The sequence below is a fragment of the Triticum aestivum genome, chromosome 6A (genome assembly GCF_018294505.1).
Source record: "Triticum aestivum cultivar Chinese Spring chromosome 6A, IWGSC CS RefSeq v2.1, whole genome shotgun sequence".
In the NCBI taxonomy this organism is placed as follows: domain Eukaryota; kingdom Viridiplantae; phylum Streptophyta; class Magnoliopsida; order Poales; family Poaceae; genus Triticum; species Triticum aestivum.
The window spans coordinates 23,202,456-23,227,875 of record NC_057809.1 but is presented as its reverse complement, the minus strand read 5'-3'; the positions used below and the strand labels follow the sequence as shown (position 1 = coordinate 23,227,875).

The 25,420-nt window shown below is 45.5% G+C and overlaps 2 protein-coding genes, 1 long non-coding RNA gene and 1 pseudogene across 3 annotated transcripts; 3 read left to right on the top strand and 1 right to left on the bottom strand.

Annotated features, from left to right (window-relative positions):
* Window positions 1-1,033: 1,033 nt before the first annotated feature.
* On the bottom strand, window positions 1,034-1,547 carry LOC123130074 (uncharacterized). The gene is made up of 3 exons (XR_006463729.1): window positions 1,447-1,547; window positions 1,246-1,364; window positions 1,034-1,176 (listed from the first exon to the last, which is right to left on the bottom strand). It is a non-coding gene; the product is annotated as an uncharacterized lncRNA (long non-coding RNA).
* Window positions 1,548-11,395: 9,848 nt separating this feature from the next.
* On the top strand, window positions 11,396-12,722 carry LOC123129344 (protein MAIN-LIKE 2-like; annotated as a pseudogene).
* Window positions 12,723-12,787: 65 nt separating this feature from the next.
* LOC123129343 (uncharacterized) lies at window positions 12,788-22,103 on the top strand. Its single transcript, XM_044549547.1, has 8 exons — window positions 12,788-13,094; window positions 18,959-19,101; window positions 19,872-19,946; window positions 20,158-20,649; window positions 20,764-20,874; window positions 21,158-21,310; window positions 21,466-21,591; window positions 21,724-22,103. The coding sequence occupies exons 1-8, from the start codon at window positions 12,788-12,790 to the stop codon at window positions 21,979-21,981; spliced, it is 1,665 nt and encodes a 554-aa protein (XP_044405482.1). The 3' UTR covers window positions 21,982-22,103.
* Window positions 22,104-24,531: 2,428 nt separating this feature from the next.
* On the top strand, window positions 24,532-25,153 carry LOC123130073 (histone H2B.3-like). Its single transcript, XM_044550030.1, has one exon. The coding sequence runs from the start codon at window positions 24,608-24,610 to the stop codon at window positions 25,016-25,018; it is 411 nt and encodes a 136-aa protein (XP_044405965.1). The 5' UTR covers window positions 24,532-24,607; the 3' UTR covers window positions 25,019-25,153.
* The last annotated feature ends 267 nt before the right edge of the window (window positions 25,154-25,420 follow it).

Here is a 25,420-nt window from a genome sequence, read left to right as displayed (position 1 = left end):
CCAGTGTCACATGTCTTCATATTACACGTACGTTATATAGAAATACAAGGAAAGGAAAAAAATAGTCTATTGACCAAAATAATATACAAAGATTTAGAGGTACAATACTTCCTAGTAATGCTATTTCAAACGGGGAATTTGATTTTTTTGCCCCAACTTACTTTGGACTTTGACTATTTGCCACTCTTTACTTTGTATTTGATTTTTTGCCATCTTTTACATTGCACTTTGATCTTTTGCCACTTTGTAACACAAAAACAATCTTTGCAAATGATAGAAGAAATGCATGCGCAAATCAGAGGACAAGTATACCCTTATACCTCTTTGACTGAAACATAGATCAACCTCACCCCAAAAACGTGATGAACCCTAGCTGCTGCCTTGCTGCCCCCCCCCCCACCCCACCCCACCCCACCCCTACTGCTCTCCGGCGGCCCTGCTGCCCTACTGCCACGCCCCCTCCTGCTTCCCTTGCTGCCCCCCATTCCCAGATTAGTGACACATACATGAGTGATTTTCTGTAATTTTTTCAACTTTTTCTGAGAACTTTTAAACTTCGGTCAAATTTTTTGGGTTGTTCGAAAAAAAAGTCCAAAAGTTGGGCAGCATTTTGGCTCAATTTGGACAGCATTTCCACTGTTTATGCACATATCATCCAAATCCTAACATATATTTCCAGAAAGACATATTCATATCCATATGACACTTGAACTCAGTATAGAAAAATAAAGCATTTCACATGTCCATACATCATCCATTTTCATACATCATCTAACATAAGGTGTCAAGTCTGGCATATTACAACCAAAAACATAAGGAAATATTTGATGCATTGTCCCATACAAAGTAGGATGGCAAGTCTGGTAAACTATAACTAAAAGCATAGAGAACATAGAAGATCAAGCACAACACTAGCTCTTCCTTCTCTTCGGGGTCAACTTTCTAGCCCTTGAGCTCGAGGACATGTCATATGCAATCATGGCGTCCCCAACGGTTGTGGTAGGTTGCTGGGACGCCTCATCCGCCAACGCCATAGCCAACATCCTTTTTGTCACAGGATTGGGACTGCCTTGAAGACTATGTGGCATAGTGATCATGTGCCTACTGGGAGTGGCAACAACTTCAAGTTGTGGTGCTGCATGTGTTTCCTCATCAGCCAACGCCGCAGCCAACATCCTGCATGTATTGAGAAATGCAAGAATTGCAAGGAAAATTATATATTTCTATAGTGTGTGGATGTGTTACCTTCTTGTCACTGGATTGGGACTGCCTTGAAGACGGGTTGCTCGCTTCCATCATCAAGCTTGGCGACATAAGAAGCAAGTCTAACAGTTATTGTGAAAACATTGGGTGGTGGAGGCATCCTACTCGACAATAAGCAACTACAGAGTTAGCGTGTTAAATAATGAGCAACAAATAGAAGCAGTAGATACTTTGCTTTCTCACCTCGGCTTGGTTGAGAACAAAGTCTCAGGTAAGCCGTCACCCGTCTCCGGTTCGGCCATCATCAACACTTAGCTCATCTCAAATTTATGGTCTGCATCAACAATAAATCAACCAACCATCAAATCTCTAGTGACAAGCAATAATCAAATAGGAATAGCACTGCAGCCTACGGGCATGAGCAGCAGCGACGGTCACAGCCATGATCAGCACCAAATTATTTTCATTTCAATATCATGCAATACATTTTGATATCTATATTTAGTGTTGTTGATATTTGCATTTTCTTCTATAAACTTGGTCTAGCTTAGGACAAACACATAACTTGAAATAATTTGGAATGAAACACCAAAAAGGATATATGCATATGTAGGTTCTTTTCCTACTATATCAAGAATATAGTAATATAACAGTGTATATCAGATTACTCCAAAAGTTAGGCGTGTAATCACAAGTTATCTTCTAACGAAACTGAAAGCACATGAATAAATAATCAGGACACCATTTATTTTCTTGGACCAACACTTCCCTGAGATCTCAATTCCAAATTTTATCAATCTTCTCACCTTGACGTATTCGCAAGTACAAGAGGGAGCAACAAATAGGAATAGTTATATTGTGAAAACACATGGGGTGAGAAGCAACAGCACTGGCCACACACGGGCACCAGAAGCTGCAGCTTCGGACAACACGGGCGACGAACAGCAATGGAGGCCATGAGCCGCTGCTGCTGCCCTGCTGCTCCCCGGATGCCCGCCTGCCACGCACGGCAACGAGCAGCAGCAGTGGCGGCGCGCACGGGCACGCAGGCGGCGGGGACGAATGGCCAGGAGCAGCAGATGCGGCGGCGGCGCACCGGCAGGCGAGGGGCGGCAGCGGCGCAAAATGTGAGTGGAGGCAGTGGCCGGCGATGGGCGGCGGGCGGGCAGGCGGTGGCCGGCAGCAGAGCAAAACGCGAGGGGCGGTGGCGGCGACAAGTAACCCTAACCCTATGTGGCCAAGGGCCGGGGCGGGAGAGAAGATTCGCCTTCGCTGTCGTGGACCACCGGGGCCGTCGCCGTTGCCGTCGTTGACCAGAGGGATCTCCTGGAGCTGGTCGCTGTCATCTCTGTGAAAGCTATAGGGGGATGAGTTGCGAACGAACGAGTTTCTCGTCCTCTCGTTTCTGGTCAATCTGTTCGGGAGGGGCAAGTTTGTCATTATACGTGAGACCCATCTGACAGAAGGCAAAAGATCAAAATGCAAAGTAAAAGATGGCAAAATATCAAATACAAAGTAAAGAGTGGCAAATAGTCAAAGTCCAAAGTAAGTTGGGGCAAAAAATCAAATCCTCCTCTACACATGGTCTTCTTAGTTTCTACATCTACTAGTAGAATGCTCGTGCGTTGCCACGAGCTTTTGAAATATTTTTCTGAAGTTATGTAAACATAATGCATGTTAATTTTCTCATGTAGAGAAAAGATCGCATGACACAATCGGGTAATAATTGAAGTCCACTTTACTTGCAATATAAATTGATTAAAAAAGATAAGTTGTTGATGTATAAATATAATACGATTATCTAACTAAAAATCTACTTGATGCGCTTACGAAATTCTCGCACAATATCAGGATTGTTGTCTATCCAATTTTTTTAGCTTACCTGCCCAGTCTTATCCTGACCTCAGCCACTCTCTTACCGCACCCACACCTCTCACTCTCGCACCCACGCACCCCTCACTCTCGCACCCACGCACCCCTCACTCTCTGTCTTCCTGTGTCGACAATACATAAACGATGAAAGTGACCGTCATGAACTACATTCTTTCTCATCTCTCCATCCAAATAGATTTTCCTGACATAGTTTCACCAATTTCTTCTATTTATGTGACTGCTCGGGAGGATTGTGCAAATGAAATGTTGCAACATTTTGTGTCAGACATCCCTCTAAACACTGCAACCTCCGCCACCTGAGATGTCTCATACCATGCCTTCAAATCCGTTAATCCCCTACCCCTTCTCAGCGAGGGACGACCCACCTCTAGTTCTTCTTCTTCCTCATGTCGCCACTGCGTTTTTATTCGACCGCTCTGTCGACCCGCCCACCCTATAGCCAGCGAGTGTTGCCGCACGTCGCCCTTTGCTTGAGTCACCACCTCCATCGACGCCATCCATCCCTCTAAAACCTACCACCATATTTGGTGCCCACGATATCCTGCACCTCGCATTTGAGGCCGTTAACCTCTTGCCTTTCCTCCACCGTCAACACCCCCTCGCATTTGAGACCGTTAACCTCTTGTCTTTCCTCCACCACCAACACCCCCTGGTGCGACTACTATTCTTCTTCCTCCCTCTGCCTACCTTTTCTTTGCCCACTCTATTGACCCGCCTACCTCTACCTACGGAACCTCCCCCCACTGCCATCCACTAATAGCAAGTGTTGTCACATACTACCTCATCCACCCTGCCCAAGTCATCGCCTCAACCACCGGCCAACCCTCTAAATCATGCCAATCTCGAGCGCCGGTGACCTTCGGCACCACAGTCTCAATGGTTGGCCATATATGAAGAAAAAAGAAGGATCGAGATGGTTCTTTGAAGAAGTCATACCATGTGTTGATGCACATCATGTTCATGGATCGTAGGCATACACTCTTCTCTCGCCTTCATTATCATCTAATTATTGTCAGCCAGTAATTATTGTCAATGCGAATAAAATCCTTATAAGCAACTAAAAAAGTACCAGTGCTTAATCTTCTAATTAGACCAGTTATTTCTGTCAATGGGAATAGAATTATTATCAGCAGTAAAAGGAGTTACCACATAATATTGCTTCAGCATTGGTCACACAATTTCAAAGTTCAGAAACTGCTTTTAGAAATAAGTTCAGACTGGCCTTGAACTTGGCATGAATATACTATAAAAAGAATACAATGTAAATTAGTTAGTTCACTTGTTGGAGGAGTGATTCTACTTCATGGCGAACAACGCATCCACCTCCTTCACTTTGTGCTGAAGAGCGGACAACCTCCCAGTCATCTTGTTACATGTCCTCCATGCATGAGGCTGAACCGGGTCTAGGCGTTGGCCGTACCAGCGCTGCAGCTCCAGCCGCAGTGACGGCCGGACGAACCCCCATTCAGAGACACTCTACACAACATCTTCCACCAGCTTCTCTACCTCCGGGAACCACTTCGTCAATGGACACCATCGACGCAAAATCCTGAGCCGAACCATTGACACGGAATTAGGAGCCATTGGCTGCTGAACAAGATCAAGATTGCCATGGTGTTCAGACCTTTATACATCCCATATATAGACATGTGATGTAGGCATATGTTGCCTTTGCTCCATGTGGAAAACTCGTGACAAACCATGTGGACTATTTCATCTATGAAACCAATTAAAAATCATGGTTAAAATGAAGAAGATTATTAAATAGCTAATGCAGTTGTGTTAAAATATGATAAGTCAAGGGAGTCACCATTGTGTCGCAACCTGAAGCATTCCATCAGAGATAATCCCTACACCTGCTAAAATTTGAAAAGAGCAGAACATCGCTCAAGCAAGGAGATAAATGGTACTCTTACTTAGAAATTGAACAACGGAAAAAAATTGATCACTGAAACAACGAAATGAAATATGATAGCTATCATTTCTGATGCTGGGAAGCTACAAAATAGAAAACTACATTTAGATGGGAACAATCAAATATCCTAAACCGTGGAGATATTATAGATATGGTTTCCTCTCTTTTTTCATGTCATTATGAACTCTTGTAACTATCCTATCTATTGTGCTCGGTTGCTTCCATGTTTGTTGTGAATTCCAAGTTGAAACTGTGTTATCTTCTCCAATAGCTCCTCCATGGTTTCGTACCCCCCTGATGATCAGAAAATTGTAAGGAAGCTATACTAACTTATCAGATATGGATGCTTCGGATCGTCGAGCCATCTCTGAATTTCCTCTCGTTCATGTCAGATGCAACCTTTACTTCTCCCACATTCTCACCTTATGTCTGTTTGTACAAGTTAAAGTGAAACTCAATCCCTCTGCCCCAAAAATTGCATAGCCAACATTTCAAGACGATGAAGTTAATATATATGTTTGGTTACGGAGTTCAAATCCAGCAGGGATAACCTCATCTTTCATGTGACTTTTCAGGCATAAGCCTATATTCATATGATGAAGCAAATGAAACCTTGACCAAATTCAAGGAAAGTAGTATCTGTTATTTCCTTGCATGAAAATTACCAGAACTTGTAGGCCTAGAGACAACACCATACACCATGATCAGTTCATTCAGAGTTCAATTACAGTATGAATGAGTACATGCCTGAATTCCAAACACCAATACACACCACATGAGTAAAACAGGCAGTATATTTCTGACTACACATACACAACGCTAAGATGTACACTACCCAGATAAATATCTAAATCATCGAAATTGTGTACCTCGACAAGCTTGAGAGCTGGAATCACTCTGCAAAGAGAACCCCAAATGAGAAAAAACTACTTAGTGCACGTTGGTCAGGCAGAGCACATGCGCAAGAAGCGAGTAGAGCTCGTGCAAAAGAAGTTGTATAAGGACGTACGTACCAGACGACACGATGGCCGCCGTCGAGCACAGGTAGCAGTTGAACGTCCGTCGCAACATGTGATCGTCCGCACACATCTCCTTAAATATGAAGAAGGATAAACTAACTTGGTGATGAGTCAAGGGACGAAGGGGATTGAGCCCACACGACGGCGGCATCCTGATCTCGCCGCCATGGGTAACAAGTCTGAGGAGCTCAGGGCCGTGCCGACGGGCATGGCAAGCGCGAAGTAGGACGCCCGTGCCCGAACGGCGCGCGCTTGGTTTTGGACATCCGGACCATGGCGTCATTGATGGCCTCCTCTTGTCACCTCTTCGTCACACTCAACGCCTCAGCCCAGCCGCATCCATGGCCAGCATCATCACGCTGAACCCTTGGCAAACGTGCCCAACACACCGCCGCCAGGGAGTAGAGCCAGTACATCTCGGTGCCTTGGGGTTGCCCGGTTTCTTCTAGGATGTTCCCGATCTTGAGGATGAAGGCGATCATGATGGCGGACCATCATAGAAACGCCATGGAAGGAGGGGCTCCGCGGGCGGGGCTAGGGGCGGGCCGGTAGTTGAGATGCAAGGGCGGTGGCAGGGAGCGCGGGAGGCGGTGGCGGCATGCCAAAACCCTAAGCGGTGATCTGTGAGGAAATAGAGAGGGGCGGATAGGACTGCAGGAAGGGGATCGTGGAGATACATACGGCGCTGCCGGCACTCAAGGTTGCCGCCCCGCCAAGGTGGGAGGTGCCATCGAGATCGGGGCAAAGAGAGGCGAGGGCAGCGGGCGGCGGGTGGAGACGGGAGACGATTGAGAGGAGCGGTGGTGCGAGGTGGTTTTTTTGGGTGTGTGCGTGGGGGTGAGGGAGGGGACGAAAAAATCGGATGAAAGTTGTGGGACGAAAAAAACCATGAAGACTATTCTACCAACTGAGACATTAGGAGTAGAGATTAATTATAATATAATAACTCACCCACAAATTTCAGCAAGGCTGTTGGTGAGTTCATGGACATACGAGTAATACGAATACAACCTAGAAGCCAAAACATCAGCAGTCCTCCTGTTGAGATTCTTCAAACGAGCAATGCTAGTGTTTGCACATGCTTTAGCCCTGAAGAGAACATCAAATTGGTATGTTTCACTAATGATGACACAGTGGAGGATATTCTTGGACGTACCTCATCATATTTATTGTGATCTATAAGGAAAATCAAACCATGCTTGATTGAAACTTGAGCCGCTGGAGCTGCAGCATCAACATCCATCTCACTGCCATCTTCCTACAAGAGGTAATGCCATATGAATATCGATCACCTCTAAGCAAGAGAATACTCCAGGTTCAAAATTTTGACGTGTACAGAATTAAACAAAAGCAAGTTCTAATCCCCTACGCAGTATGCACCCAAGCATGAGATTGCCAATTACCAATTAAGCATCAGAACAGAAGGAACCTGGTTCGACATAAACTTTAATAGTGAAACTCAATTGCAAAATATGGAATTACTCGAGGCTCGTACTGCATCACCATACAATAACAATTGCTTTGTGGTTGCAGCAATGATCTAGATTATGAGTTCTAATAAGCCAGGTAATCCAAAATGATCTGAAGTCATACATAACACCTTCTCATACATAACACTGCATCATTGCCAAGAATATTGGCTTGAACTGATTCCAGGAGAGGTTCTCATACTCGAAGTGGTTCTGATGAGCATAGGTTGAGATGGAAGTTGCAAAATCAAGCAACAATATTAGGAGTTTTCTTATGTTTTTGCAGTAGTTTTAATTAATTTATGGTCAGCTATTGATAAGCAGTTCAAGGTTAGGTTAGAACTTGTAAGGAAATAAGCAAACAAGCCAAAGTTTCAGAAATAACCCCATAGGAATCAGTCACTATCATACTGAAAGTATAGTAGACATGCACTTTCTAGAAGTTTTGCGGCATTTCTTCGCCACTGAAAACTGAGCCTTCACTTATGCAAGTGTGCCAATCTCCTGAGGGTGTTGGTCACAATACCTCTGCATTAACATAAAACTCTTTTCTAAAGCATGCACACTGCTCATATTAATAGTAATTTGGTATTCACGTTATATGATTAGGCACTTGCTAAAACTTTTGAAATATTGCACAGATATCATGGAAAGTATCCATTTTCTCGTTTGAGGCTATTGGTAGTAACACTTATGGCCTTTTCTCTGTTTTTATTTCTTGGTGAAATCCTCCTTATCCCTCTCGATGAAACCAACTGGAAGTTGCTGACCAGCAGACTCATAGCAACAACACCATATGCACTGTCACATAAAAACTAATTGAATCTGAGTGGCTCGTACATAAGTTCCTAGACTAACTACTCTATCTCTCATGCTGAACTACAAAGCAAAAAACACAAAATGCAGTTACTTATCAAGATGAAGATAAAATGTGTTCTTCACAGAAAAACACAACATGACATTCTGCGCAGCTTGGCAGTGTGCTATCAAGATGGACGATGCTCCGTCGGTGTTGATAGTCATCTGCCCAATCACCACAAAGCAAAATATTCATTGCAGCTTGTTCTGGTGTTTCCTCTTACTCCACATTTCACCTATCAAATTCAGCAAGCATGAGTTTTATGTTATGAACATTATATATTGGAAAAAAGGCACATACGAAGGAGTTCTTTGTAGAACCAGGACCTGTTATCTGGTACTCCTAGTAACTTAAGATTCGTGCAAACATTTAGGGGGGTGTACAGAAGCAAAACTCCTTAAACCAAATTACTAACAGGGTCAATGTTCTTAGCATGATATAATTACAGTGCCCTTCCAAGGGAAAACAAAATCAGCCATATGACAGCACATACCTTATTTTAGAAAATATGCAAGATTCTCCCAAAATTAATAAACAGGATGGAGAAAATAATCCTGGACTTTACTCATCAAAGCAGATTCCGAAACCAACGTGATAAATATCACTAGATGGAGAAATGAATCCTGAAAACTAAGCCACGCTCAAACCAACTATAAATATCACCGGCTTAAAATTGCCTATGATTCCTGAACCAACATGCTACTCTTTCCTTATATCCTATTCCTACCCATGTGAGCCTAAGGTACCAAGAAAAAAGAAAAAGCCCCAAAATTGCATAGATGAATACTTCGATGCATATATTTTGTAGGCTGCATATACATGGGACGTATATATGCTTATTAAATTATATGTGCATTTGGAACATATATCTGCCCTCCCCACTGAATTAGCTGGCCAGGCTATGCTATGGTCCTGAAACAAACAAACCTTCCCAACTCTCCACTAACCGCAACACCTTCCTGAGGGACCCGATGCACTAATTCACCACTCTGCACCTCCCAAGTGACCCTCGGGCATACCTTGGTAGGATTTGGCCAGTGTGGCAACAAGCTGCATGTGGGGGGCCAAAAGAAACAAGGAGCATGGTGTACAAGGAATACAAAGAACGGGACTACAGTGACTCGCCACGGCCGCCATGGATGTCCACAGTGGGCCGCCGCCCTTGCAGATCTGTTGAGGCTCGAGAAAAAGAGAGCGGGGAGGATTGATGGAATCGATGCGGTGGCCATGAGCAAGGGGCGACAACGGGGCGATGGATGAGACATATCGGCGACGACCAGCAGAAGGTGCTCGGGCAGAGAGGGGATGGTTCCATGGCCTCTGCCTCGTCCCTTCCCACCTCATCCCCGATCTCGATCCCACCATGGTGCTGCAGTGGGCTGGGGAAGTAGCACGACAAAGCGGGGGGATGGGGGATAGCGCGACCATGGAGGGGAGGCGGCGCGGCGTCTCCCCTCGGACGGGGGCGGCGACGTCTCCCGGAGTTCGGTGGTAGGGATTCAAACCGCCTTGCCCTGGAGACGCGGCGGCGGCGTCTCCCCTCGGACGGCGGCGGCGGCAACGAAGAGTCGGCGGTAGGGACATCTGAGATGGGGGCGGCGGCGAAGGATTTCATACGTCCTCGAGAGGCTCGTTGGCGGCGGAGAACGATCTGCAGTGGGCACGAGGGATCGATTGTAGGGTTTTTTTTTACACTGGTTTTTCGCATGAGGGTTGCGAGTTAAAGGAGGTGGGAGGATGACGAAAATAAACCGGAGGTGGGGGGATGACGGAAAAAACCCAGCGAAAATAAACCGCGCAGACTATTCACCAAGTCGTCCATTAGGAGTAGAGACTTAGCTCATTGAGGGTTGGGTAATTAAAGAGGAGAGAGATGGTGACTTGCACCTTTCTAATGCATTTTTTACTTAACTTCATAATTTGTTCTAAAATTTATAGATGTACACTCTTCACTGGATGGAGGGAGTATAATCAACATTAATTAATATATTTATGTTTCCTTGTTATGAGGTACATTATAGTATGTTGTTCACATTGCAAAGTCACTGGAATCACCATGCTGGGGTGCCCTCTCGTGTTCACACTTTCTGGCATCCAAAATAAAAATACTACCTTTATTCTAGTTTATTAGTTATCTTTGTATTTTGTGCTAAAATTTGACCATAGATTTAACTGATAAAATATTAATGCATGTAATAAAAAATTATATCATTGGATTCATATTTGAATATACTAACTCATTTTTGGTTTATAGGCCTTAAATCAAAAATCTCACCAATCAGGATAGATGGTGAATGGTGGAATAATTTTTGTAATTTACAGAAACACTCAATTAATGCGTTCTTTTTTTTCAAAAATTTATGTTTACCAATGCATTAATTGCAATGCATGCATGAAGTACTCCCTCCTTTCCGGTTTATAAGTCTCAATTCAAAAATCTCACCAACCAAGGTAGATGATAAGTGGTGAAATATTTTTTGTAGTTTGCAAAAGCACCCAATTAATGCTCTTATTTTCCTCAAAAAATTATGTTTACGAATGCATTAATTGCAATACATGCATGCATAAAGTGCATGCATTGGTCAGTTTTCTCTTAATACTTGCATGCAATGATTTAATACACCTTGAAGTCTGAACATGTGATGGGGAACAACCAAATTGAGCCTTATAAAATAGAAAAACTAAAATTTTGAGATAAGCCCTATAAACCGGAAAGGAGGGAGTACATGCATTGCTTAATTTTCTTTTAATCCTTGCATGCAATGATTTAATGCACCTTGAAATCTGAACATGTGATGAAAAACAATCAAATTGAGATTTATAAAATTAGAAATCTAAAATTTTGAGATAAATCTTATAAACCAAAAAGAAGGGAGTAGCAATCCTGTTAAACCAATGAAGCAGGTAATAAATGCTAGAGGGCTGGAGCTCGCTCTCGCGTTCACACTTTGAGGCATCCTCCCTCTCCGTTTGAAACCCCCTTCTCTTTCCCCTTTCGTCTCCGAGAAAACCCCCAAACCAGACCAAATCCTCGGCAATGTCCAACAAGGAGGAGCTCCTGGTCCAAGAATCCACCACCGCGATCATCCCCAGCACCAATCGCTCCCCTCCCACCACCCGATTGGCCCGTTTCCTCCTGCCTCGCGCGGACGGCGCTCGTCTCCCGGCCCTGCCATCCCCGTCACGCAATGGCGGCCCCGTTCTTGGCGAGGAGCTCCGCGTGGAATGGAGGGGCTGGCCCGGCTCCTCGAAGCTGTGGATACGGTGGGTGGCCAAGCTTCGGCCGCAGCACGAGGGCCTGTGGCGGAGAGTCGGTATCTTCGACGCCATTCTCGCGACCACACGCCGGGTGCGGCGTGACGAGGGCCTTCTGCTCCAGCTCATGGCGTTCTGGTCCAAAGAGACCAGCACCTTCGTCTTCCCGTGGGGCGAGGCCACGGTGACGCTGGAGGACATGGCCGTGCTTGGGGGGCTGCCACTGTTGGGCAAGCCCGTGAGCGCGGAGCTGCCGGATGCGCTGTGCGGGGAAGTGGCCGCGCTCAAGGCCACTCGGAGCGCTGTGAACCGGAGCAAGAGCAGGAAAGCGAAGTATTCCATCTGGGCAAAGTACTTTTTGGACCGGCCACGGGAGGATGATGTCGCCGGCGGCCGCAGCGGAGAAGACGCGGCTGGCAGATTGCTCGAGCACGGGGCATTCTTGGCCATGTGGCTCTCCGCCTACGTGCTCCCGTCGCGCCCGTTCGACGTGGTTCAGGCGCGGGTGTTCCCCATCGCCGCTCAGCTGGCACGCGGCCAGAGTGTGGCCCTCGCACCCGCCGCGCTCGCTGGCATCTACAGTTGCCTCTCCACGCTCGCCGGGTGCGCGCCACTCCAAATCCTCCAGCTCTGGGTCTGGGAGTATTTCCCGGAGCTTCGCCCAGAGAAGCAGGTTTCCCCGGACAACAACGACGACGGCGTGCCGGCCAGAGCTGCACAGTGGCACAACGTTGCAAAGGCGTTCAACCCCATCTACATCCATGCAGTGTTCATGTCACCAGAGAAGTTTGAGTGGATGCCGTACGGCAGCAGCAGCAGCAGCTTCGGTCTGCCACCCGGCAATGGTGGGCGCACAGTCCATGGCCAGGACATCGCAAGAAGCGATAAGCTTCTGTCCATGGCGCTATGTCTGCGCCCTTGCGAGCTCGTGGGCATCGACTGCATCGAGCAGTACTGTCCTCATCGCGTCGCGAGGCAGCTGGGCTTCGATCAGGACGTGCCGGGGGACGTCCGCCGTGTCAACTCAGATTCCGGGGCCGCGTGGGCGACGTATGAGATGGAGGCCGGAGCTGTTGCGTTCATCGCTCCGCAAGGTGACCCAGGCGTGACCGTTGAGTACGCGCGATGGTAGCAGCCGTACTCGTCGACATCCGCCACTGGTGTTGTTCATCAGATGAAAACCGAGGTGGAAGTTGTTTGCATAGATGATGATGATGATGATGCAGAGAATGCACAACCTCAAGATAACATTCCACCAGTGGAAAATTTGGCGAATGCGCAAGCTATTGTCGTTGATCTGCGGTCAACATCTGAGGACATCATGGCCATCAGCAACGACGAGTCCGATGAAGAATCTGAAATGGATGTTGAGGTGGATGCAAATGCAACAGCTAAATTGAAATTGGTAACATCGTCAGTGGAGACAGTGGTCTGTACTAGATCACTCTACTATCTTAGGCCATTTGAGCTGGCCAAAGATGGTCAGCCGAGTGCAGGCAGGACAAATTCGGATCAAGGGATTTTCCAACCAAAACGGGAAGTGGGGACGGCTGAAATGATCAAGCAGGCGTCCAAAGCACAAGGTTTTGGATTCCGAATGGAACATTTTTTTCGTGGGGGGGCGGTAAACTCGGTTACCGCGGTAACCACGAAATACCGACAAAAATTCGAGCGAAATTTAAAATTCAAATTTGAATTCGAATTTTTTAAGACTAGAATAGATAAGTTTGGAGCACCAAATGTATGCAGCAGTAGTACTAGCGCAGTGGTAACAGGTCTGATCCACTGCCACGCACCTGCTGGTCGCGAGTTCGACCTTCGCACGCACATATTTTTTTAGAAATTACAACATAGTGTGGCGTGCATTCCTCAAAAATCAAAAAGGAAAAAATGCGGCCGTCTGTCCTCGAACAAATGAGGCTCTGTTGCCGGAGGATGATCCTTACCACTAGGACACAAGTCAGCTTCTGTTTGTAAAAGAGATATATCTCATTTAACTAGAAGTTAGGAGTTTAAATTCAAAAAATTCAAAAAGTTCGAATTTTTTTACTCGAGATACCTAATTATCGTGGTGCAGCGAGAAACGCGGTTACCGGGCGGTAACCGAATTTACCGCCCGGTACCCAAAACCATGCCAAAGCATGAGAGGCGGAGAAGGCCGAGTTGGAACAAAGGATTGATTATCTGAAGAAACAGATTTGGGGCTAGATCAGGTATTCAACTTTATATCCATATGATTTACACTGTTGTTTCTCCATTCCCTGACAGTGTCCTAACTTGTTTTCTTTCTTTTCAGTTCGAAGGAATGCTCTAAGTTAAGTTATGCCAAGGAAGCATTTAGGATGCCTGATCAGTAGTTGTTCTGCGGTGCTGATGCAGATTTAGGTGGCACTGTTTCGCGCTGCTGTGTAGCTTTTGCTGTTGCTCGTTGTTTGAACTTCCTTTAGTTTGGTTATTATATAATTTGTACTCCCTCCTGAAAGAAATATAAGAGCGTCTAGATCGAGAAGGCCAATTTGGCTCCTGGGCTCAGCTGTGCCTGCTTTGACGGAAAAAAAATCAAAATAAATATTAAAAAAATTCAAAAAAGTCCAAATTATTTTTGTGTGGTAGATAATTTGATGCGTAAGATTCGCTGCAAATTTCAGCTCGTTTGGACATTTGAGCAGCTCTCTGCAAAAAATACAAAATTGGGATATGTAAAAACATTTATTGTTCATGAACTGTTTTGACCCGATTTGTCTGTTTTGTCGAGAGCTGCTCAGATATCCAAATACGTTGAATTTTAGAGCGGACCTCACGTATCAAATTATCTACCACAAAAAAAATTGTTTTGAATTTTTCTAATATATTTGTTTCGAATTTATTTCTAAGCGGGAGCATCTGAGCTCGGGCTCAGATGCAGATTTTCGCGTTGAGATCACTATATTTCTTTATGGAGGGAGTATAGTGCAACCCGGCTCCTAGAAATCAGGTTAGATTGTTGGACAGAAGTACTCTTGTGCATTTTGGGGGATGAACTTCCACTTTCCCTGTTTGCTCTACACCTATGCTTCTAAAATTATTATCTTCACATGCCAAAGTGAAGAAAGATAGTACCCCGCAAAAAAAATGAAGAAAGATAGTATTAAAATTCAGTTTTGCTAAAGCACATCTAGATGTGCCATAAATATTGCACATCTAAGTCATATGTCATTGATCTTACATTAAGATTCGTGTAAATATTTTCTTTCTCTTTTATCTTTTTCTCTTTATGCTTGATTCACTTACTTAGATGTGCAACAACTAGGGCACATCTAGATGTGCCCTAGACACACCCATTAAAATTCATATGTGAAGCTGACTCTCGGACAGTACTTGTAATATACTTCCTCCGTTTCAAAATAAGTGTCATGGTTTTAGCCGGAGTACCAGAATATGTGAAGCTCATCTCTTGCCACTCAAAAATATGGCGAACATAGGTGAACTCCGCTCTCTATTTCCACTGTCAAAATCGATGTAACATCTGATAGGATCACTCGTCACTTGATAAATTATGTACTGTGAGTTTGGTACAAATATTTGAGTGCCAATACTACACTTATTTTAATTCATGTGCCTGACTTATTTGAGTGCTCAACCAACCAAAATATTTCAGAGTTCAGGAGCTATTGCTTATATGCTTGCCTACAACTGTCAAGTACAGTGGCCTCTGTTAAATCTTTAGTGAAATGTTCTTAAACTAGTCAAAGTTCCTTTATTTTTTATATAACCAGGGAGGAGCTCCCCGGCTCCGTTTTCATTGAAAATAAGCCCCCAAAATAGGTCAAAAACATACATGATTCACGAGTTCAGTAAAGGTAAAAACAACATGCTATCGAAGCCAAAACATAAAATAGAATATCCACTCCCTAGATGAAGTCTCATTTCGTAGGCTAGAGGGAGTGAAGATGTGATCGGCAACCAGCAGACGAAGACTTGGCTCGAAGTAAGGGCAACTTTAACCGGTCCCCAATAACCGGTTAGAGGAGTAAAATTCCAGTTTTACTCCTCTAACGGGGACCTAACCGATCCATAATAGTCCATAGTGGAGGATAATTTATCCTCAGCTGCATCCACCACCCCTATTTCTACTTTCCCTCTCCTTGGACGAGTAAAGAAAACACATGTTCTTCTCTTCCTCTCCGCCTCCTCTGCCGCCACCCCCCTTCCCCCGCCGTTGTTCCTCGCCGCCCACCTCTCGTCCCAATGACTGGATGCGGTGGTTGGGGGTCCGCGCCGCCGATCCACAACACGAATTAGCATGAGAGAGAGCAGCAGGAGTGATTAGCATGCTCTTAATACTTGTCCTCTCATGTTCGTGTTCTTCGTCGATCCTGAACTTAATCTCATGACCATGTGTTGAACTCGATGATATCTTTGCTTCTGGTACAAGTGAATGTTTCTTCTTTAATCTAGTGTTGGTGGTGATTAGATAGCGGTAACGACTGATGATTAAATAATGGTAATGACGACTATATATGATGATTTTTAGCTAGCTAGTATACTGTTGTTGGTGATGATATGATGCAAGAGTTTTTATATTAATATGATGATGATGAGTTATTATTTCATTTATGAAAGAAACCGCAGATTAGTTTCAACTGGATGCAGAGGTAGCTAGCTAAGTGATCAAGTATTTATATGCCATATCCATATACACTTGATCAAGTAATATGGATATGGCATATTATACTTGATCACTTAGCTAGCTCAATGCATCCAGTTGAAACTAATCTGCGGTACTTTCACCTAATGATTTAATAACTCATTATAATGTAAAAACAATCTCTAAATTAAATTGAAAACACAAAATTAAAGGAAAAACAAAAAATAAAACCAAAATCACCACAAACATTTAGCGGTTGGTGGTACCAACCGGTACTAAAGGTCTCCCCGCACCCGGCCCTGAAATGTGCCACATGGTGGCACTTTAGTGGCGGTTCGTGCCAAACCGGTACTAAAGGTGGGGGACCTTTAGTCCCCACCCTTTAGTGTCGGTTACAGAACCGGCACTAAAGGCCCTTACGAACCGGTGCTATAGCCCGGTTTTGCACTAGTGTATGGCGAACATAGGTGAACCTCTTTTTCTGAATTAAGGAACTCTCCATTCTTTATTTCCACTGTCAAAATCGGTGTAACATCTGATAGGGTCACTCGTCACTTGATAAATTATATCTACTATGAGTTTGGTACAAATATTTCAGTGACAATACTACACTTATTTTAATTCATGTGCCTGACTTATTTCGAGTGCTCGGGAACTATTGCTTATATGCTTGCCTGCAACTGTCAACTGCAGTGGCCTCTCTGTTGAATCTTCAATGAATTGTTCTTAAACTTGTCAAAGTTCCCTTATTTTGCATATAGCCAGGGAGCTCCTCCCTGGCTCCATTTTCATTGAAAATAAGCCCCAAAAATAGGACGTATTCATTGCTTCCAAAACTTGGCTATGGACTTTACTCAAAACAATTGGGTACGGTAACCTCGAATGTAAAAAGCCCTTTGAAATAACTCGTGGTGATATTGTTTATATCATCCAACTCCTCCTTCTAAACCCCTGTATCATCAAGCAATCTTCGCATATAATTCCTTTTCTTACGGGTTGTAGCTGCTTTTGTGGAAATAAGATGTATTTATGTCACCATGTAGTAGCCAGTTGGCTCGTCCACATTGCAGCCACACTAGCTCCTCCTGATCCAATAGGTTTTCGATTAGGATTTGTGCCTCCTTGATTTTTTTTGTCGGACATCTTCTGTCAATGTACATCTTCTCAACTTCTTTACCTCTTCCTTCAACTTATTAATTCTCTTCTTCGAACCTTTGAGTGTATCACGGTCCCAAATGAACATATCATCCTTAACTGACTTGGTTCTGGTCGCAAGCGAAGGACCGATTCCTGCCAGCTTCGCTCTTTCCCAGACGCTTTTAACAATTTCGTCAATTGTAGATTCACTCAACCATCTCGCTTCAAACCTTCATTCACCTTTTTGCTATCCCATAACTGCGGAATAATATTATGTATCTAGCAGTACTGGTATGTGGTCCGAATGTACATGGTGTTCATGGATAACTGGTGCATAAGGAAAATATATGCCCACTTTTCGTTGCATAAGGCTCTATCCGGCCTTTCTATGATCACACCTCTACTCCAAGTAAAAGGGTCCCTTATAGACATGATTTCTTGTAAGCCACAATCATCCACACGGTCTCGAAAATTCTGCATATATTGTTGCGAAATACGTTTAAGATACATCTAAGACCTATTTGTCCCATATTAATTGTCACTCAAATGGTACCTATCATCGAAGTACGTCTAAGATACATCCATTTCAGCGATAATTGATATCTACGATTTCTTCGTCTCTCAGGGCTTGCACATGGCACTGAGGCGGAAGGTCAGTGGGCGCTGGCATCAGCTGGCTGGGACACCCAGTTTTTTCTTGGTTTTTCTTTTCATGGGAATTGAGGAGTGCAACACATGGCTGGTATTTCCCCCTTTTCTTTCAGGGCGAAACGGAAGGACGCGACTGCAACGACGAACGGGCCCAGCTACAGCTTCCTTTCATGCTCCATGGTCCAAAATCTCTGCCACACAGAGATGTCCTGGAAACTTCAAATTCACACAGCACTTGCCTGTGTCCCCACTGTATCGCCCTGTTCCGAACCGTATACAACGAATTACTCCGATTTCCACAGTCCACATCCCACCGATAAATGCCAATTTTCACGCATCCCAAAACCAGAGCAGAAGCACGTATTTCGGGTCCAGCTGTGCTCGGGCACCAAATTGCCGTGTCCAATTCTATTGATGTTTATTGAATTAGTCTTGTAACATTTCCATGTAAATACAGGTAATGAGGATTGATGCTTGTTGAAGCAATTGATGTTAACCTCCAGCAGATGATGAATCAAAGAGATGTCATCTTTATCTATATTCTACTGGATGTGAAAAGATTAGCTATATGGAACCTGTAATATTTTGATCTTGTCTATAAATCTGTTGGATTGTCTAATAATCACCATTTTTTGAGGTCTTTAGCTTGATGCTCTTTGAGACCTGTAATTAATCTTTTGATCTCATCATTTTACTAGATGTGGAAAGATTGGATTTTGTTATTTTACTGTACTGTGTAGACAGAGTTGTAAGTGTGCTGATTTTTGTTTCCGCAAAAAAAGGTGCACTGATTTTTAGGTCACACTATATCCAACCGGTCAGTGAGGCCTCAAATTTCTGATGAAATGGGCTGGCCCATGGCCTGATATATTGACCTTGGGCCACGGGGGCAGGTCCAAGGCCTAGGCCTTTTTTATTTCTTTGCCTGAGCGGCGCTGCGTGTCGTCTTCCTCCATTTCCTTTCCTCAACTTCGTCTAAAAAAAAATCCATTCCTCAACTGCATCGGGGCTCACTTGGCGGAGGCGGCGACCCCTTCCAGATCCGCTCCGACGCCGGCGTGCAGGCAACTCCGGTGAGTCCACTTGACGCAGTGTACCTCGCGCAGTTTTTTTCCTCTCTCTCTCTCTCTCTCGCGGGACGGTGGTTGGGCGGGGGCGCAATCGGCGGTTTGCAGAGAGGAACTAAATCCGTCGGGCGACAGCGGCAAAAGACGCGAGATGTGGCCGCCGGTGGAGGATGAGGATTACTCCTTCCTCTCGACGGCCTGTCCACCCCGACCTCCTGCCTCGCCCGGTCCATAGAGGCCGCCGCCAGCGCGCGGAGGTGGCGGGCGGTGAGCAGAGTCTGAAACTCGTGCTCAAAAGTTCCTCGTCTCCCAGAGTATGGTCTGAGAAACTCTGAATAAGTTGAATCCGTGGAATTGATTTTCAAACATGATGTTCCACCATCTAACAGTGGCATACAGCTTAAATTGAACTGCGAGTTTTTTTATTATTATTGTAGGGATGCTGCTGCTGTGTTTTATTTTCTTTTTCTCTTGATTGATGAAATGGATGCAATCACAGCCCCAATGTTTCTTTTGTTGGATTTTTTTAGAGATGCTGCTGCTGCAGTGCTGCTGCTTTCTTTTGTCCCAATTGGCGATGAACTGGGTGATCTCCTACGATAGTTTCCACATTACCATATGGGCGGTTCCCACATAAGTACAGGGGTGGTCGCCACATTTACTAGCGGCGCAATCGCCATATATGTGCAAAACTATAGCGCGCAGCAGGGGTGTTTTAACCAGTGGCTCTCTCTCACGGCATTCTTTTTTTACTCTCGGTGTTTTAAAATGAACAGGGGTCTTTGAAAATGCCAAGGAGGAAGAAGAGCCGGTTGGATCCAGTTGCAGGCGGCAGGCAGATAGCCAGTAAGGTTTGTGTTTTTCACTAATTTACTGCCCTTTGTTAGTTATCACATTGCCAGCATCATGTTGTTCACGTAGCTTTTTTTTTTGCATAGCTAATTTCTTCATATCAATTGTGGCACACATACCCCTTTTTACCACATATTTTCATATCAATTGTTGCTTTTTTCCAGTAGTACTTGCCAAAATCATACTACATAGTTACCAATTTTTGCTCAGGCTCAGATTGATGGAACTGAGCAGACATCGCCACTCGCCATTTGTAAGCTCTACGAGCACATCAACGAAGGTCAACGCGTTGCTGTCAGAGCCATGGGGACTGGGCAGCTCCTGGACATCAAGTGTGCATACTTACACAACACCATCCTGACATGGTTCACAAGGTTGTACCACTCAGGAAGGAGAGGGTTTGTCGTGCCAGGACGCGGGTTCATTCCACTGACCGAGGAGTCTGTACATCAGATTTTGGGCATCCCTCATGGAGACATTGAGGTCAAGTATGAAACCGACTATGACATGGAACAGGAGTTCGCAGCTACTTTGTTTCCGGGCAATGGCAGCAGGCCAAACATCACGACAGTTGCTACTGCAATCATTAACCATAACGAGGCTGATGATAGATTCAAGAAGTTATGGCTTATTTACATTGTCTCAACCGTGTTGGCCCCTACGACCAATGCACGGATCAGCAACAAGTGCTACCCCATGCTGGTAGCACACTCATCTATGAGAGATTTCATATAGCAGCAGCACCTCTTTTGTTTGTTTTTCTCTTGCTTGCTTTGACACTTTATTTATTTATTTTTCCCTTTTTGTTTTGAAAAGGCGGATATCAACCGGGCAGACAGGCTGAACTTGTGCAAATTTGTCGTGGACCAGCTCCACGAGCACCTCTCAAAGGGGAAATATACAATTGGGTGCTTACTTTACTGCATGGTGAGTGACACCCCATCCAAAATTTTCTTGGTTTTTCAAAGTAAACATACAAGTATACTTACTAGGCAACTATTTTTTAAGCATGTTTCTGGGTTTTTTAATCTGGCAGCTACAAGTATTTGCTTTTCTTAGGCAACCACATAAGTATAATATCAGGCAACTATGTGCTCCTCCATCTTGCCCAATCTGGGTTTACTAGCCATTTTGGGGTTCCGCGCATTTTTGCATGTCCCACTCTGATTTATATCTCTCTTTTTTCTGTCACTTTATCTTGCACCAGCAGTTAAGGTACCTTGATGCTTTGGATTGTGATGGCATGGAGCTTGAGTTAACTGACACACCATATAGAGTAAACGCATGGTCCAAGACCCAGGTTGATGTTGTCGCTGAGCTGGACATGTTAGAGCATGATCCACCCTGTTTTGGCAAACTTCAGGTTCTTTTCACCTCATCGTCCCTCTTTTTATTTCCACACAACATTAATGACAATAAGTTCATTTTACAATAGTAGGAGTATTTCCTGAGAATCAACCTCTCTCATGGAGGATCAACCCTTTTTTTGATCTTCTTTTTTCAAACATGTACATGCAGCTAAAGGAAGAATTCAGAGAGGAGGCTGCTAGTGGATCAGGCACAAGCATATTGAGTCTGTTCGGAGGCCCTGGTGGCTTCGAAACCTGGATGAAGCAAAACACCCACCCAAGTTGTTCTGAAAATGTAAAAACAAGAATCCTTTTTTTTTCTTTTTCTTTGACAAGGATGTGTCCTCTACCCTGTATCACCTTTTCCCACACCCAAACCTCACCCCAAAATGCTGTGATAATGCTTTTTACTGTTTTTTTTCTGCAGAACAAGCTTAAAGTACAGGGGATCATCCACAAGTTTGCATCAGGGTTGGAGACTCTCCTTGGTGATCTCGTACAGGGGATGACAGCCCCAACAGCAAGTAATTCAACCAAAAGTAGGAGGGGCAGGCGCAACGAAATAGAAAAAAATGATGATACGTTGTTTGAAGATTCGTCATCATCAGAATCTGACGGCGACACGGATGGGGACGATGATACGTCGTTTGCGTCATCTTCAGAATCCGTAGTGCTAGCAGAATGAAATATTTTCTGGTTTACTTTGTACTGGTTGCTATATTTATTTTGATATTTTTCTCGGATCTATCAAGTGTGATGCAATCTGTATGTTGTCCCCTCTTTGCTAGTGATTCATAACCAACAATACTAGAGCATTTTCAGACTTCGTTTATCAACATAGGATTTGACATCGCTGTTCATTTGGGACATTATAATTCATAATGTTCGGTCGGAGTTATTTTCTCAGCATTTCTTTGTCACTCATATGTAATCGGGCCACTAGCCTATAGAGTTTCTAGATGCTGTCAGGTAGTTATGGGTCATCGTTTCTACTCCCTCCTTTCCGATTTATAGGGTTTATCTTAAAATTTTAGTTTTTTCATTTTATAAGGCTCAATTTGGTTGTTTTCCATCACATGTTCAGATTCCAAGGTGCATTAAATCATTGCATGCAAGTACTAAGAAAAAATTGACCAATGCATGTAATTTATGCAGGCATGCATTGCAATTAATGCATTGGTAACCATACTTTTTTGAGAAAAATAAGAGCATTAATTAGGTGCTTTTGCAAACTACAAAAAGTATTTCATCACTCACCATCTATCTTGGTTGGTGAGAATTTTTTATTAAGCCTTGTAAACCGAAAAGGAGGGAGTATGATCCTAGATTCCACATTCACGCTACCTCGTACTATGAGATTTTAAGACTTCTAATGCATGGATGCTTAAATGAGGTGCTAAGTGCATTAAAAGAATTAGCAACTAAACTCCCCAACTAAGCTCCCTCCATTTAATTAGGCATAGACTCAGATTTGTGTTTTTACCTAGGTACACCTGCTTAGTATCGTTTCTTCCTGAAACTGCAAAGTGAGAATTGATTAGATTATTGAAAAAGGCTTGTGCTCCGATTTATATATAAAGCAACGAGCAATCATCATGCAACTCAACACACTCTACTCGACACCCCAACACACACACTCAAGGCATAATACATGGACGATAAGAACAGGTACACAAAAGAGTCGTGTATGACAAATCGGGAGGTCTAAGACGGTGTCTTCAAAAAGAAAACAACACCTAAATGCCGCCACTGCCCGATCCAATGATTGGGGATTCCCCCGGAGGGAGAAGAAGAAGAGTCGTGATGACACCTTCAAGAAGGGATGACACCATAGGCGCCGCAGCCGTCAACCTGGCATAGCCGGAATGGGTTTTCACCCCGGCACCACGTCATCGTTTGCCACACCACAACCACTGCACACAGACCACCACGCTGCCCACACAACCATGGCAGCCAGACCACACCCTAACCCTGAGCTCCGCCCACAAGCAATATGGCTACCAGCACGAAGGTCACCGGCCCGAAATCAAGACCCCTAGACGCACAACTACGACGACCAAAGAGACGATCGGAAGGAAAGGACCCTCCTTTCCCACCCATGAGCAACCCCAAGACCCCCCCCCCCATGTCATCCAGATCTGGCCACCACTGGCCCGCCCTGCCGCTCCCCGACAATGGACGAGCTCATCGGTGGCACACCACCAACCAAAGGGAGGCAACGATAATTCCTCAGCCCTCCTGCCAGGGGAATCGTCCCTCAATGGTGGACGACGACTGGGAGAGGGCCAGCCCTTCGGCGAAGACAACATATGTGCAACGAGGAGAGGAGGCAGAGGTCGAAACGGTCCACTTGCTGATGAGCCGACACCGAAGAAGCCAACCATCACTGTAGCTGGAGCTGTCGCGCTACCATGTAGCGTCGCGCTGTAGGAAGGCCACCGCACACTGGACCTCACCTCGCCATCGCCGCCCATGGTTAGAGCAGCAACCATGCCAAGCTATTTGCCCCAACCCGCGCCACCCGCCAGCCACAACAAAAACAGAGACCGCCGGGGCGCCAACCACCATCACAGCATCTGCGTCCTCCACGCCCTGGCCAGATCCACCCGGAACCTCGCCAGCCCACACCGGAGCAGCATGGAGCCAGCCGCATCACCACCACCTTAACAGGGCCGCCGGTCCCCCCCCCCCCCTCCCCCCTGTACGGCCGCCGCTAACCGCTAACACTAACTGGATTTGGGTAGGGACTCCCAGATCCGCCGCCAACACGTCTCGGGACCTCGGAGGCCCACAAGCCATCATTGCATGGGGAGGGGGAGGCGGCAGCTTCAGTGGGCCACTAGGACGTTGAGAGGAGGGGGCGGAGCAGAAGCAGGCCCGCCGCCGCCGAACAGAAGGAGAGGAAATGGGTCATCGCGCGGGGTTGGCCTTAATCCAACATATATGTATTTAAAAAGTGTAAATAACCAAATATACCTTTTTTACGGGAATAGCCAAATACTAGTATACCTTAGTAGGTGACTGGTGATAAATGCCCAACAGATTTTGGCCAGGTCACCCATCCGCGCCAAAACGAACGCTGTCCGTCCATCTCAAACACCAGCGAACGGCTGGAACTACTCCGAGGCATCGATCCGGAGCACCAACCTATCCACCAATCACAGCTCGCTTCCTTCCTCCTTCCTCCTTCCTATTTAACGATCTCGCCGCCTCCTCCGCCTCCTCCCATCGCAGCATCTGAACACTCCGCCTCCCGCATCTTGCCGCGAAACTCCACCTCTCCGCACCCTCGATTAGTAGCACCAGCGTTCATGGCACCCAAGGCGGAGAAGAAGCCGGTGGCGACGGAGAAGGCCCCGGCGGGCAAGAAGCCCAAGGCCGAGAAGCGGCCGCCGGCGTCCAAGGAGGGCAGCGAGAAGAAGGGGAAGAAGAAGGCCAAGAAGAGCGTGGAGACGTACAAGATCTACATCTTCAAGGTGCTCAAGCAGGTGCACCCCGACATCGGCATCTCCTCCAAGGCCATGTCCATCATGAACTCCTTCATCAACGACATCTTCGAGAAGCTCGCCGGCGAGTCCGCCAAGCTGGCCCGCTACAACAAGAAGCCCACCATCACCTCCCGGGAGATCCAGACCTCCGTCCGCCTCGTCCTCCCCGGCGAGCTCGCCAAGCACGCCGTCTCCGAGGGCACCAAGGCCGTCACCAAGTTCACCTCAGCCTAGGCTTCATCGGACGAATGGATGGTCGCATTCTGTATGTAGTTAGCTGCCAGTTTGTGTTCTGAAGATGTTATCTTGTGAGAATCAGATTGTATCGCCTGTCGGTCTGAAGAAATAGTAATGCTCTTTTCAGTGGAACTTTCTGCCTTCGTCTGATTCTTGAGTCCTGCAGATACAACCTCTGAAGTTGTAGAGAGATTGCTTTTGTTCTAACTATAATTCTAGTACAAGAACTGTCCATTGTGTTGCGAGGCAGCTAGGCTTTGAATCTTTGACCAGGAGGCCTTGCTGAAAAGGAAGGGATTACTGTCTCCACGATCGACCTGCATATTTTGTGTTCTCTGTTCTACAATGTGACCGAGACGTGAAGGTTGCATATGCACAATGGAGAGGCTGAATAGCACT